This window comes from Haliotis cracherodii, unplaced genomic scaffold, assembly GCF_022045235.1.
Source record: "Haliotis cracherodii isolate W230 unplaced genomic scaffold, xgHalCrac1.p SCAF_8, whole genome shotgun sequence".
NCBI lineage: Eukaryota > Metazoa > Mollusca > Gastropoda > Lepetellida > Haliotidae > Haliotis > Haliotis cracherodii.
Genome location: NW_027266341.1, coordinates 3,238,898 through 3,255,461, shown reverse-complemented (window position 1 = coordinate 3,255,461; position 16,564 = coordinate 3,238,898). Strand labels below are relative to the sequence as shown.

The 16,564-nt window shown below is 39.1% G+C and overlaps 2 protein-coding genes across 3 annotated transcripts in view; one reads left to right on the top strand and one right to left on the bottom strand.

The window, feature by feature from the left end:
• Positions 1-16,564, bottom strand: part of LOC139450736 (F-box/WD repeat-containing protein 7-like) — a 51,954-nt gene that overhangs the window by 29,975 nt on the left and 5,415 nt on the right. The window lies entirely within an intron of this gene.
• Positions 12,695-15,319, top strand: LOC139450289 (E3 SUMO-protein ligase ZBED1-like). The gene is made up of 3 exons (XM_071231968.1): positions 12,695-14,248; positions 14,513-14,704; positions 15,254-15,319. The coding sequence occupies exons 1-3, from the start codon at positions 12,695-12,697 to the stop codon at positions 15,317-15,319; spliced, it is 1,812 nt and encodes a 603-aa protein (XP_071088069.1).

The window sequence follows — 16,564 nt, the reverse complement described above, 5'->3', positions numbered from 1 at the left end:
TCTGCAAACATTCATAACCTCCGTCTTATACTAATTAGTCGTCATCATTCTGATGATAACGCATGGTGCTTAAACATGATTCAACAAACAAGGATAGGAATTGACTGAACCATGATAACTGTTGAATAGAATCAAGTGCAGGAAAGAAGCATGTTTCCCTCCCAAAACTGTCAAACCATAGATGCTGGAATTCAACATGTTCAAGGTGTCTTTAATACACTTCATATCTTTTATTATGTGTACAAAGCATAAATTTCACGTTAAACTCAAACATGACTGAGTAAATTGACGAAGTATGTATTTCCCCCATGTACCTTCAAGAAGAGATACAGAACACAGCTCTTGGCGCCATGCAATAACCTGACAACACCAGGGCCCACTTGCACAAAGCGATCTTAACGCTAAGATGATCGTAACTCCCATAATGCCCATACTTTAGCATAGGCTTACAATAGTCTTAGCCCTAAGATCGTTTTGTGCAAGTGGGCCCAGATTGTTTCATGGTGATAATGGACAATGCTAGTGTACCATGATCTATCATTTCACGTCAAGAATCTTGCAAAACATACCGATCACCTTTTCAATGTGTTTTTCCTGCTTGAACTCACATATTAGAAAGAGTAACGGGATTATTGTATCACATGAAACTGACTTAATGTTTATTGCTTTGTTTTCAAAGCAGTGTAACAAATATCAAAGCTGCATGTGCTTACAAAGATGTATTGTATAACAACTCAGCCTGGTCATTTGCCACAATCACGTTTCACAGCTTACACCCACACAAACATCACATCTACACAGCCGTCATGTCTAAAGGTGTGCAGGATTTCCAGTATATCTGAAAATTGAGGTTCACTCTTAAATATCCATGATACGTATAGTGAATCTCACCCAAGTGTCTTTTGATATGAAGTTCATCAACACTCGTTGATAAAAGTGGAAAAACTCTGAGGCTTGCCAGTTTGTAGACAGTAATAAGCAGTGTCTAAGTGTAAAATGTACTGCTAACAGCTTCAGTAGCAGAGCCATTAGTGACGTCATTTGATTGTGACGTCATGGTAACCCATGACGTCACAATGCAAGGCATTGTGATGCAATTTCATTGCAGGGATATCTTCAAGCCATATCTCCTGTGGGAACCAGTTTTGGATAATAAATCACATTCTACCATGAATTTGGAATTTACTTGATTCTGATTGGTCAATCAGAGGCTAATTAATCACAATAAACCCCTTCTTATTGAAACAGCTGGTTTGACAGACGCATCACCGCGGAAGCTAATATTCATAGAATAGTACTATTTTCAGTCATTATCAGTAAGCATATTTAAAAAATTATATCTAAAATCAGAGGTTTCAAAATAAACAGATGCGGTTACTACAATCTTTAAAGGATGTGTGGCAATATATTTCGTGCAGAAAACATGATAGAAATCTAAAAAGGGAACGTATTTACTTTTTGGAGACAACAGAGAGCTTGGAATTTTGGTGCTTTTCTATATACGACTGTAATGTGTCACAACGAGCGATATGATGTCACAATGGTGACGTGTGACGTAGAGCGAAAGCCTTGCAAAGCTTGCTTTGTTTTCTTCAGGGATGCCCACCTCATGTCACCTTACCAAGTTGCCGTACTTATATGCTTTCAATGCCTGTCATATGTTCAAGTGAAGTATTAAGGTCTAAACAAACTGCTTGAGCATATACAGTGCCATATTTTGTTCGGTGATTCCGTTATTCAGATCGATAACCCACTCTTAACACTGGACTCAACCCATGCCGCTTCACTCAATAAATTTGCGAACACTAAAGAGTTCACGTTTTATTTAGTCATGGTAGAATGGAGATAAACATACTGTGTTTTCAATGTAGAGCTAGGTTACCTGTAGATTTTACCGCGCTAAATTTAACATTTGAAACCACACTCTGCGCATTCGGTTCCAAATTCAATTTAGCATTGTTAAATCTACAGGTAATCTAGATCTTCATTGAAAACACAGTATGGTTATGTCCTAAATATTCTTTTGTAATGCTTGGAAAATAGCGATTTTTATCATGTGTTATTTTACTGTTAGTTAAGAACTTTACCTGGAGTGTTCATCTTGAACATGCATTGTGCGTATCTATTGAATTAGTAAACATAACGTTGTACCACCATCTTGTTTTGTTCCAATTATAAACTTAAATTCATACACTGGCATTTCAAATTGCTTTTGAATTCAAAATTTAGAATTATACAACATATGGGGTGATACATATCACAATATGGCCTTTGGCATCATACAATATTGTGATACACTTCAAACCTGTAATAATACCTATATCTGCCTCTACACTCGGAAATATGTCCTATCAATAACATATAAAGATATAATATATATATATATCAGTTTCAAGAGTGGAAAAAAGTATGACTTATTACAACTAATCAGTTCGAAACTGTGCCTGACGTCTGAAGCCTGGGACAGGTTCGAGGAAGCAGTGTTGTTTCAGGTTCCATGAAATCCTGGTAATAAAGATGTTGAAGGAGGCAAGCAGACAGGGTAAAGTTGACTTTTCATAATGGTTACTGGTGTGCAAAGGAGGTAGTATGGATGCATAGATGACAAGTGTAATGACTTGTAGTTGTATATGCATTTAAGTAAACAGGTGGAGGTGAGGTGAAATTTATCATTGCATTCAAGGATCTTGAACACTTGCAGTGTGCGTGAGTGAGTGCTACTCTCAGACCCACACACAGTGTAAACTGACTCTGAGCCAACCACTATCAGCCAACACAAGTACCATCTCTTAATGTCTTTTGGTATGATCAAACCATTGACCTTCCGCTCTCCAGACAGGCACAACACAACACAACTAGATTCTAGCTTAAATACTCATCCTGATCGCAACGTGCATAAGAAGACATATTTCACCTGACTTCACCATCTATTGCTCATGATTGAACCTGATAACAGACACAAACATTTATCAATCTAATGTCCACATTATGCTCTATGAAAATAGTACATAATCATCTTGACTTCTGTTCTGCGCTCACTTAATGACATGGAAGTCATGACAAAATCTCTTTGTAGCCAGCATCTAATGCCTCCTGGACTTCAGGATCTGTGATGTCCTGGCCACAGAAATAGAAACATGAAAGCCGTGATATACTTGAAATAATTGAAAGAATGTTATTGTATATGTGCTGATTACTACGCTCTTTACATTATTTGAAGTTATAGTTATAACACGATCAATATTATGCCTTGTATGGGACGGTTGTGTAACTACTCATCACATCAATAATGAACACTTAATTAGTTTAATTCATGGAGAGATGAACAGCAGTTTAGTGATTAAAGGTGCCTTAAATGAACTAATTTTCCTGAAAATTGTATCTACCCAATTCAATTTACAGGGAGCCAAAGGACTGGGTCCTATATGGCTTTTAGTCACAAATAATTAATTTAGCTACTTTTTTCAAAAGCAGTCAGGGTTTTGCGCAATGCACACATGTGTATCCAGTAAGCACAAACGTTGAGATCTGGTGCAGGAATAGAATACAAAAATATTTATTGTACCTACAGCACATCAAGAGCTGGCGTCATTTCATTCAACAGTCATGACCACTGTCGACATGACCATTGATTCATTCCAGGATTTAAAGCAATTAACAAAACATACAGTGTATTTTTACAGTAAAATACACTGTTTCATTACTTTACAGGACCCTCATATTGCCTGCAAAGACCCTTAAAATTAATTATTGGGCGTCCCCTGGATAGCCACTTTTGTTAGTCAAGGAAAAACCCTGTGCATGCGTTGTGCAAGCATGTCTGTACTTATGCTGGTTTCGTACTGCTTGCCTACTGAGGTGCCCTGCCACAGCTCTAACATGGATGCCCCACTCTGACAGATCATACTGACTGCAAACCGACCAGACCTTGTTCTAGCCTCTTAATGAGTGAGTGAGTGAGTATGGTTTTACGCCGCTTTTAGATATATTCCAGCAATATCACGGCGGGGGACACCAGAAATGGGCTTCACACATTGTACCCATGTTGGGAATCAAACCCGGGTCTTCGGCGTGACGAGCGAACGCTTAAACCACTAGGCTACCCGACCGCCCCTAGCCTCTTAATGCTGAAGCTAACAACAAGCACTATCTTGTATTTGTACATCCTATGGTATGATGCAGGTGGTGTCAGGCTCAACCCTCTAGCCTTCCACTCTCCACAGAAGCATTTAGTTATCAGATGCAGGGTCTGACGCAAAGCACAAATGTTGAGGTTGGACGCAGAACATACTGCATCCCTTGAAATGTTAGAACTTCAGCATACCAGCAATAACAAAAGCTTGATAAAACAACTGTAAAGTGCAGGATGAAAAGAAGTTGAAATATGATCATGTTAATATTGCCATTGTTTGTTCATAATTGATGCAAGTTGAGTAAAAATGTTCTTGTTGCCAAGCTAGATTAAATAGTTATTCTCTTTTATGATGGAAACATTCTCCTTTACATGTCTAGTATTGAGTTTCCATGCATCAAATATAGGTGCTTTAACATGATACATATGACAACAGGCATTTTTTTCAACCAAGGTAGCCTTTCTTGCACATAATGTCAACTATTCCTTTTCTATAACACTTCAAGTTGATGTGTATGTGTGTCACGTTTCTTGGTGATATCCTCATCAGGTTTTGAGTTACTTGAGTTGTGATGGATAAAGACCATCTACATGACACAGGTGGACAGAAGGAGGAAGCTCGCTACTATATCCCCTTCAACATCAGGTGGCTTCAAGTTTAGTAAACAAAAAAACAATGACATATCTTTCTGAACACATGTCAGCTGCAAAAAGAAACCACTCTATTCTTATGCAACTGGAGAGACTGTGCAGACATCAAACATCTTGACAGTCTTTCATCTCTTTTACAGAATACAAAAGTAAGAATGCCAAGCAAAGCAGAAATATTTATAGATCAGGAACCACTCAGTACAAACAGAGTTAATCTGGTAATTTCAGTGGGAATACTTGGAATTGTCCTGAAAATATCAACAGGGTTTCACTGAATAACCTGGCAATCTGGAGTGATTCCTAGCAATCTGATATGTGAGTGAGTGAGTGAGTTGGGTTTAACACCCCTTTTAACAGTATTCCAGTTATATCACGGCGTGTCAGCATAATGTGGGAGGAAAGCCCGGAGTGATGCAAATCTTAGACGTTTACCACTTCGGTGAAACCCAAGAGCATGGGTATGGTGCTGACAAACCTAGAAACATAATGGGGGCGAACCAGGATTCGAACCCACAATCATATGTTTCTGGCGTGCCCAAGGGAGGCAACTCTGCACAGCGAATCGCGGCGCCATAGACGACTTGGCCACCCTGATATATATACTCTTATATGTATCCCAGGAACCTGGTATATAATAACTTGCAACCATGTGTAGCCTAGCAGCCTGGTGTGTATCCAAGCAGTCTGGCATGTAATGTATCCATCTGCCATTTATCTGAGTAACCAGGGATATATATCTTGCAAACCCATGTAGCATAGCAGCCCGGGCCCCTTCTCACAAAACGATCATATTGCTACAACGATCGTAGGTTCTACACTTCAACATAGACTTACGACAGTCGCAATGCCACTATCGCTTTGTGGAACATGGCCATGGTGTGTATCCAAGCAACCTGGCATCTATCCTAGCAACACGGAATGTATCCCAGCAACCATGTGTAGCCAAGCAGCCTGGTGCATATCCAAGCAACCTGCCATATAAACCCTGTCAACATTGAGTGCGTTATAAAAAAACAATCGCTTGCAAGCAATGTACAGTGAGGAGCTAATTTTCAGTCGCTTGCAATCTCACTAATTGATGGCTGACGTCACTTCGCTCTCAAACCAAAATGGCGGCTGACATAAATTTGACATAAATGAACAAGAACAGAACAAGAAATTCTTGACTGGGTCAACTGGTAAATGGGCAAATGCAGCTAACATCCCAGCATCCCCAGTCTGCTCTACATCTTCAAAGTAGTCATCAATAGTCATAAATTCATGGGCTCGTCATCAAGCTTCTTCGACCCGTGAAGCTTCGGGGTAGAATAGGTCTTTAGCAACCCATAAAAGGCGACTATGCTTGTCGTAAGAGGCGACTAACGGGATCGGGTGGTGAGGCTCGCTGACTTGAAGCATGTCGTCGATCCTAATTGCATGGATTGATGCTCATGATATCAATCACTGGTTTGTGTGGCCCAGACTAGATTATTTACAGACCGCAGTCATATAGCTGGAATATTGCTGAGGGTGGCGTTAAACAACAAACCAAATAAAAAAATCAAGCTTCTTCTATTTTGTTCTTCACGTTGCCATTTTGGAAGAGTGCGCAAGCTTTTTGAGCTGTTGCAGACCCTGGGAGGAGCAATTAAGTTGCTTCCTCTATTCTAAATGATTCGTCGCTTGCAACGTGCCCTATGCGTAGCCCAGCACCCTGGTGTGTATCCTTGGAACAGCCACCATCCATGTGGACATGATGCTCCTTCCTTTGCCACTGATAATAGGTGGGGCAGGGAACTTCAAGAGGGAAGTAGAGATCCTCAAAGACAATACAAGATGAACAAGATGCCCGAAACGGCCACTACTACAGAAAATGTTGACAAGCTTGTGTGTATCATAGTAACCATGTTTGTGTCAGAGCAACTTGGTGCAGATATGAATATATATGAGGCAAACTGGTACGTATCCTAACAACCTGGTGCTTGTGTATGAGACAGGCAAACTGGTACGTATCCTAACAACCTGGTGCTTGTGTATGAGACAGGCAACCTGGCACAAAAGAGAATTTGGTATGTATCCTACCTACTTGGTGCATGAGGCAACCTGCTATGTATCCTGGCAACCTGCATTTCAATTTTATGAGCAGGTAATGATGCCAATGTCAAGACCTTACTGGCATTTTTTGTTTGGTTTCCCAATTCCGTTTGTTGTTTTTTTGTCTGTGGAAGGGTAAAAAATGCATGAGACATCTCAGTGATAAAAGTAGTTTGAGTGTGGACTGGCCTACATGTTTGCAATTTATCAGTTGCTAAATACAATGACAGTGGTGGAAACTGACATTTTTGTCCACTAGTCATTATACAGGCCATAATGAAATCATATATATAGCAAAACAGTTAAAAGTATCAAATTTCTCCTGGTCCTTATGCTACCTTATTATTGGGCAGGTTGGTAAGGACTATAGGGCAGATGCTAATTTCTATCACTGAATGATTTAATCATTGTTAGCCAACCAAAATACTGACAGTTACATACAGTTTAGTAATGTTGATATGAACTGGACAAACAGCTAGCTATCAGGTAGATTTAAGTAACATAACCCTGTTGATTTCATACTTCCTTCAGGTATGTCAACATTAGTCTCATGTTTCAACACAAAGGAAGTCCTTTCCAAAGAAGGCTTTGTTTCACATGATATAGATGATCAATTAAAGCAGGTATTTTCACCACTGCCCCCAAAAAACAGACAATCAATCGCATGACCTTTTCTTTCAAGTCAAAATTACATATCTAATTATGATGAATAAACTGAACATGAACACATCAGACATACACATTACCACATTACATCTACAAACAGATAAACAGCATTATGGAAGTACAGAATTATAAACACCATAATGCTTGATAAAGTGTAGTTTGGGCAACTGTAAAAAGTCTGCAAGCTTATGGAAACTGGACTCAGTGAATACTTTTCTCTGTAACCATGGAAACCTCTAAATTCTTTATCACATGTTCATGACAAGTTTCAAGAGGATGCTTACAATTTCATTAAGATAAGGAGACAGGGAAATTACTTATTCCACATGACAAGCAGCAAATATTTGACTTCGACATCTGTGAACTGATGTGGCATTTGAAAGTTTCTACTTCATTTCAGCCAGATTGGGATATTTTTCAACTTGCAATAAAATAAAAAATTGTTTCCCTCTGACATTCCTAATGCTGTGACTGTAATTGTAAATATTTCATCATCTGTAGATGAGATTATCAAACCTATTCTGCTATCAACAAGTAGGCAACTTCCACATGTTAACAGTTACTTGTCCTATTCCACCCTACCCAAAGTTCTCAAGTGTCTTTCTTATCATATTCAACAAAAAGATTCTATAATTGATATATACTAGCAAAAAAGTAACTGTGATTCATATATAGTCGTGTAAATGTTATTACTGAAAATAACTACATAATATTTGGTCAATCGTCTGACCAATGTTTTATCATAACAAATTATTGACAAAACCCATACCTGTTACGAGGAGACAGAGTGATACACCCTAAAAGATGGGTGCTGTAACAACTCAATTTACAATGTCAATATGGGGTAACAACTCAATTAACAATGTCAATATTGAGTAACAACTCAATTAACAATGTCAATATTGAGTAACAACTCAATTAACAATGTCAATATTGAGTAACAACTCAATTTACAATGTCAATATGGGGTAACAACTCAATTAATAATGTCAATATTGGGTAACACTGGGTCACTGATCAACTGGCCGATCATTGAACGGTGAATAAAGATGTGTCAAACAGACACTAAGGTTAATTCATAGATTGCTGGAGACAGCCTAGGCACGGATTGAGTCGATACTACGACAGTTTAGATGTGTATTTCTTCGTTTGTTCATTAGGATACGCCGCAGCGAGGATAAAAACGTGAACAATCATGCAGTCACGCTCTCTGACATTTCTCAATGTATACTGAAACGCCGAGACCAAGAATAAAGGTTCTAAATAATCAGAAAGAACGCTTATTTCGTTTCGTGCTAGGGAATTCCCAAAGGTTTCCCCGGGAATGTGGAAGTAGTCCGTCAGTGTTTACGTCATTTCAAGAACACGGTCTCATGAAAAACGTATAAACGTCAAATTGTGTCGTTCATACACACCGACCTCTCGTCCAATGGAAAAGCTGTTTATCGTGTAAACTTCAAATTAAAAAATTATTATAACATAAACAACAGAAAACAGTGGTTGTGAAAAATCAGACATCTTTTCGCAACTGCAAAATATCAACAAACAGGCAAAGTGAGAGAAAGCTTCACATCAGGGCACATCCTGCTCTCATAACCAAGAGGTTTACATTAAGGGACAAACAATTTCTTAAAAGGGACATTTGATATTAATGAATATTTTAACACAAAATTATCCATGTTAATATCTAACTTCGTAAATGAAAAGGCAGTAGACGGGTTATCAGCCATTGGTAAGGAGTCATTGTGACAGACATTTGTGAATGTTTTTATCGAGATCTACCAATGATTTGAAGTTATGGATTCAGTTAAGTTCAATGGCTGTTCTGATGCTACTGTTCTGAGTAGTGAGTTCATGTTGTAACTGTGACAGTGATCAATGACTCATAACATAATTGGCACATCAAACATTTTTTTAGTAAGAGTATGTTCAGGATCCAGCATTTCCTTGATAACTCTAGTTAACATGTTTCAGGTGCTATAAATGTACATGTCAGTTACACTAATAATGGTTCTGGCAAAATGTGTTTTGCAATTCTTAATATAACTCACAAGAGATTGAATTATTATCAGCTTGATAGGTCTGTTGTAGAATAACTAAATATTCAGAGTCCGCTAAATAAAAACAATGCTTACATTCAAGTGTTTGCTTTTATTCTTTATCATATACAGTATCGCGGTATCGATAAATCTCGTAATCCACACAACCAGTCGACTGTTTACTTATGCAAATCTAAGCATGATATATTTCATTGCATGATCGAATAATTGACTCGTACCAGTATGTCACAGCTACTTGTACACACGTTAACTTTTTTCAGATAGTTTCTGGGATGTTTTTTAAGTGGAATTACCCCTACCTCCATTCGAAATTGATTAGAAAAAGAACCCATTTGTCCAAACAAAGTCCCTCGAAATACAAAACAGGAAGTGATGTAAACCATATAGATTCTAATACACACAGCCTTACTTACTGCTGTAAGATTCACAAATGAGAGGTACTTTGTTTACTGAACTCGGTAAAGAAAATCAGTATCGATCAATCCAATGAACAACATTTTGTGAATCACATATTTAATATATGTAAGAGTGACCCATTACGATCCATTATAAATTGACTACCGCGATAACATAGCGTACCATCCCACACGGTCGCTCGATTTCGTGGGTCACTGTTACCATGTTCTGAAGTATACCCTTGATGTGCCTGGCTATTTTTAGTTTGACACAAGGTCGGGATATTTTCAACCAATCATCAAGCTACATGAATTACGACTATATCCGACCTGCTTAATATGCAGCATCTGATTGGCTGAAGCAAAGCTACAGACCATACCGAACATTAATACATGCAAAACCGAAAATAGATATAGGTCAAGAAACCGGTTTGGGTATTTGTCATTAAAAGATAGAGAATAATGAAACTGGTTTGGTTTAGCAAACGGAAGTGTTAATCAACATGCTTCGCTGTCTTGTTTGGAAACAAATACCATTACGCAAAGACGTACATCTTTGATTTATGATAACAGTGTCAATTTGATATGAAATTAATAACGCCCCAGTCACTGAGTTCACGAGACCCGCACATGTTACACAGGTGCGTTCAAACTCATTTTTGTGCGTCTGAGACACAAAAACGCGCTCTTCAGCTAACACTGAATAATAATGTCAATATTGGGTAACAACTCAATTATTAATGTCAATATTGGGTAATAACTCAATTAATAATGTCAATATTGGGTAACAACTCAATTAATAATGTCAATATTGGGTAGCAACTCAATTAGTAATGTCAATATTGGGTAGCAACTCAATTAATAATGTCAATATTCGGTAACAACTCAATTAATAATGTCAATATTGGGTGTGACCACAATTTGCATTCATCATGTTCATACAGGCGAGGTGGCGGTGACTTATTGAAGACACCAGATGATTGAAAACAGCTGGCTGGGTCTGGTCCTGTCATAGGTGTCATTCCATCTCATCCCAGACATGTTCTAAGAGGGCAACCAATGTTAAATTGATAAATGACTGAAGGATGAGAAGCATGTGAACCATGTTTACAGGTTTACAGCTGACAACACTGTTAAATGTTGAGTTATTAGTCTTACTTATCTTAAGTTCATTTGAACATTTATATTCCTCAACTGTAACATACTGTTCATTATCTTGTACAGAATTAATAACAAAAATTCCTAGTTCATTCACCATGGTAACATAAACCCGTTACTTATCATGAAAAGCTGAACATTATCATAGTTAACTTACACACACATATAATCAGAGAATAGCCAAAGAGGAATTGCAGATTATGTCTTGAGAGAAGAAACAGTTACCCCAAGCCATGACCTTCAGGATTGTCAGCATTCACTCACAAGGGACAGATGATACGTACATCAGAGTCCCAAGTGTGCTGATTTACATCATGTGTTACAGATCACATATATTATATAATCACAGATTATTGTGACTATTGTGTGTTTGACTGCAGCATGTTGTTAAATAGTAAATGACCTACACTGAACAACAGGTGTACACGCGGCTTTCAAACTCTTCAAGGATTGCTCTAGACTAACATTTAGTCTCTGAAATCTTATATTACACAATACCCTTCTTGACTCTAAAAATAAAAAAAATTCCCTCTGCATGCTAGCTTGAGCTGGCTAGACTTGCTTTTGTATGCATATCTAGATTATTATTTTTTCATAAAATAAATATATTCCACAGTCATGGTTCAGGACTAGGATTGCTCATGCCTGTGTCCAGAGACAGACATAATTTCTACGGCACCAAGGCCCGCCTCCGACAACTAGTGGCTGCTGTGACATGGACATACAGCGATAGAAACTAACAGTTCTAGCCCACTAGTCCTCATAATGACAACATATACCAAAACTCTTAAAAAGGGCAACATTCTATTGGGCAGTTTGACAAGGACTAGTCATGCTAGTGCCAATTAGTCCAATTAGCTGACAAAGTGATTTGAATATGTGGGGGGAAAACCCTGGCGCATTTGAGATGGTTGACCATGTTGACGCAATACTGCTATATTTCTTCCCAGGTAATAACATTCAATTACTCCACAAGTCCAAAGAAACTATTCGCCAATCAATATATGATGGAGATGCGCCATCTTGCTTGTCACTAAGAAGAGAAGAATGTTACCAAGGATACATTGGTTCACTAGGGGAGGTAATTCGAACTGGGTCATGATGTCAGGTAAGGGTGAAACGATACACCGATATTCCGATGCATCGCGATACTTGACCCACGATACGATACACGATACACGAGGGGGTGTATATCGATACGCCACGATACGGAACGCAAATCTTAAGTAGAGTTCCCTTGCTTCCCTCGTAACGCATTGCTCCCAAAACCCACTTACATTTTTAATAAACTCTGATACGATGTTTCCCTCCACTCCCCCTACACTATGAAACATAAACAACTAATATACTAATATTTTTTCAAACTGATCGTGTAAGGTAGGCAGAACATGTTGTGTTGTCTCTTCCGGGTTTACGTTACCTTGCGATTGACTGCTCCGTGTGCTCGCTGAATGTATTAACCAATCAAACAGGTCGTATAACATAACTGAATGTATCCTATTGTTTCATTGGTTGACATTCACTGAACAGCCAACCAGAAGGCTTTAGCGCGTGTCACGATGACCGGCACGTGCTTCAAACGACTTGAAAACATGGCAGCAGCCGAGTTTATTAGCGAGAAATGCGAGCTGGAAAAGCCCCCCAGTTCATTTAAGTCAGCTGTGTGGGACCATTTTGGATTTCCCGTATTATATCGGGATGGACTGCGAACTGTCAATAAAGAAGAAACGGCCTGTCGCCATTGCTTCACTCGTGTGAAATACACGAGTAGTACCACAAACATGTCCACTCATCTTCGTCGCCATCACTCGGACATAGATATTGGCGGTAGCAAGGTTCCGTCTTCTATTCAAGGTACGCAGTCACATGTTGTTGATTTCACCAAACCCTTGCCAGGAAGTCAACCTAATCTCCATGATGTAATTAAATCAAAATTACCGGCTGCATCGTCCCGCGCTGGGGCGATCACAAATAGCATTGGTGTTTTCATTGCTTTGGATATGCGACCGTATTCCGTTGTGGAGAATGTGGGATTTAGGCGTCTTGTCAACACACTCGAGCCAAGGTATCAGATTCCTTCCCGTACACATTTTACAAATACTGTTATGCCTAAACTGTACGAGAACACGAAACGTGAGGTTTTGAAACGAATTGAAGGTGCTTCGTCTGTTGCTATCACAACTGATGGATGGACGTCACGTGCGACCGAGAGCTATGTTACCATAACTGCACATTTTGTTAGCGAAGAATGGCAAATGGAAAATCCTGTGTTGCAAACACGGCCCCTTCACGAGAGCCACACTGGAACTAACCTAGCAAACGTACTGACATCTGCTTTAACAGAATGGAAGATTGACAGGTTTGGAAATGTTGCTATATCAACTGACAATGCAAGCAACATTGTTAGTGCTGTCAAGCAGTCACCAAGTCTCAACCCACACATTAGGTGTTTTGCACACACTGTAAACTTAGCAAGTCAAAGGGCAATGCAAGTCAGTCAGATGGCCAGGATTTTGGGGAGAGTTAGAAGAGTCGTGTCCTTCTTTCATAGAAGCTCTCATGCTGCATCTGTCCTCAGAACCAAACAGTTGCTTCTTGAACTTCCCTGTCACACACTCATACAAGATGTTTCCACAAGATGGAATTCAAGCTATGACATGTTGGAACGCTATCTGGAGCAGCAAGCAGCAATATTTGCTACACTAACAGTCAAAGATGTCAGAAAAAATGTTGATTCACTTGTCACACTGTCAGATGAGGATGTGGGATGTGTGGAGGATGCTACACGTGTCCTGAAGCCATTGAAAACAATCACAACTATCATGTGCAGTGAGAAGACACCAACAGTGTCACTGATTCTTCCACTCAAGGAACTGATTTTAAAAGCTATGGCTGTTGTGGAATCTGATTCAGTTCTCATCAAAAGTGTGAAAGCTGCTATTACAAAGGACCTAAAGGACAGATACACTGATCCTGATGTCAACCAGTTCCTGCAGGAGGCTACAGCCCTAGATCCCAGGTTCAGGTCCCTGCCTTACCATGATGAAACTGGACGACTTCAGGTTTTTACTGGACTGACAGTGAAAGCAGTGGCATGTGCATCAAAGTTGAAGGTATTTATTTGTTTATTAAATGTTTTGTCTGAAAATCTAAATATTATTGCAGCAAACTAAATGTTTGAGAGCTTATATTTAGCCTAGGAAATGAAACAAGCATACATGTTTAGATTACAATTTCCTTCAAAACACTTCTTTAGAAGAAAAACAACATTGAATCATTGACATTTTCTTTGACTATTTTCTTCAGAAACAAAAAAATTAAAACTGACATTTAGTATAGAAGATTTTGTATATCTAAATTCTGAAAACTTGTTTCAGACTGAAGTCAGAGTGAAAGTGGAACCTGATGAAGCTCTACATGCTGAACCTGACAGCCCACCACTACCAGCATTACCATCTGTGTCTGACACTGACAGGGAGGGGAAATCTGAGAGTGGGCCAGAGTCTCACGAACCTGACGAACCATGTGAAAAGAAAATTAAAACTGCCATGGAGGAAATTTTTGGAGAGGTGTTTATCACACATGTTCAGGCGGCAAGACCACTATCAGCTTGTGTGGAAAATGAGATACAACGATATAAAACCGAAGACTGTATTCCATTAACTGCAAATCCCCTGGAATGGTGGAAGGGCAATGAATGTCGATTCCCTAACTTGGCTCTTTTGGTCAGACATTATCTTGGAGTCCCAGCCACCTCTGTTCCCAGTGAGAGAGTATTCTCCACTGCAGGAGATATTGTCAGTGGCCAGAGGGCATCACTGTCCCCTGACAATGTTGACATTTTGATATTTCTCAAAAAAAACCTCATGCTGAACCATTCAGGCTGTGATTGAACATTGATCATATCTGGTGTTTGAAGTCCATTGTTTGAACCAAATAAAAGCTTGAGTAATGTTTTCTGTTCATGTTTTTTTTCCATAGAGTTGCGTATCGAGATACGTATCGTATCGTGACCAGAATATCGAGATACGTATCGTATCGTGGCCTTCCTGTATCGTTGCAGCCCTAATGTCAGGCCATTATGGCGTAACTCAAAAAGTGTGCCTTTGATCTTTTAGCAAAGCATCTTAGAATATGTATACACACCAATCGAGCTCATCCCTAAGGTGTTCAACAGGGATTAAATATTGAGAACACCCTGGATATTGACATAATTCTGAGTGAGAAACACAGTTTTGTCATGAGTCACATGTGGCAGAGGTTGTCATACTGAAATGTCATGTAAGGTTGCTGAGCCATGAACGAAACAACTGTAAGGGACAAAGTTTCATCTATACTGAACAGCTGACAGTTTGAAGGCCAGAACGACCAGAGCCCACCCAGACCAAATAACATCACAGTCCCTCTTGCATTATTAATTGTTGATTTAACTTTCACTCTCAATGTATCAAACAGAAAGTGTGTATTCTGTTCTTGCCAATTTACCAATCAAAAAACCTTCAATGAAAGTTTGACAGCCGTTTTATACGTTATCCAGTTTTTCTACCCAGGGCCATACAAATGCATGCACTCATATAATTACCACATACATGTTAAAATGTTGTGTTTTGAAAAATGGCATGGGTTCAGGCTGCATTAGGGGACACAGGTGGCCCAGTCGTCTGAGGCGCCGCATTTGCTGTGCAGAGTTGCGTCCCTTGGGCACGCCAGAAACCTATGATTGCGGGTTCGAATCCTGGTTCACCCTGATTATGTTTCTAGGTTTGTCATTACCATCCCTGTGCTCGTGGATTTCACCAAAGTGGTAAACGTCTGAGACCTGCATCACTTCGGGCTTTCCTCCCACATTAGGCTGACTCCACATAACTGGAATACTGATAAAAGGGGCGTTAAACCCAACTCACTCAGGCTGCATTACACATCAATCAAATATTACAATTCTATAGCATCAGAGTATACTCTCTTTTCAGGTTTCCTATATTATCTATATTATCAGATTGAGTGAATCATGGGTTTCATGTCACTTTGACATAGTTGAACAGCATTTCATTTGTATCATGGTTTTCGGGAACTCAAAGTTGACGGAATGTGACGGAGGTTGTAATTGTACAATTACAACTCCATTGAAACCCACTATCATAGGTTGTTGCCGATAGATCAAGGATAATAACTGAGATTAATTTGGTATTTGAATCCATGGTAGTTGATACTGGAACGGCTAAGGGACAAAACTTTTGACCACTCAGCCTCCCAAGTCCCTTTTTTTGTGATAGATGAATAATCAATTGTTGTCGATTATTACTTCCTGGTTGCATTATGGCAGAATGTATTATCTACTGCCTAGTCATGAGGAAAAACATTTTAGCAAACATCTTGTTTATCATGTTTACACAGAGAGCAATTTTTAAGGCATACCTATTCTATTTTCT

What these genes read in the sequence shown, in the direction of transcription:
- LOC139450289 (XM_071231968.1), top strand. Translation starts at nt 12,695, where the DNA reads ATGACCGGCACGTGCTTCAAACGACTTGAAAACATGGCAGCAGCCGAG. An exon ending in CATGTGCATCAAAGTTGAAG is followed by an intron (nt 14,249 to 14,512) that starts GTATTTATTTGT and finishes AACTTGTTTCAG; the next exon opens with ACTGAAGTCAGAGTGAAAGT. An exon ending in TGGAGGAAATTTTTGGAGAG is followed by an intron (nt 14,705 to 15,253) that starts GTGTTTATCACA and finishes TTGATCTTTTAG; the next exon opens with CAAAGCATCTTAGAATATGT.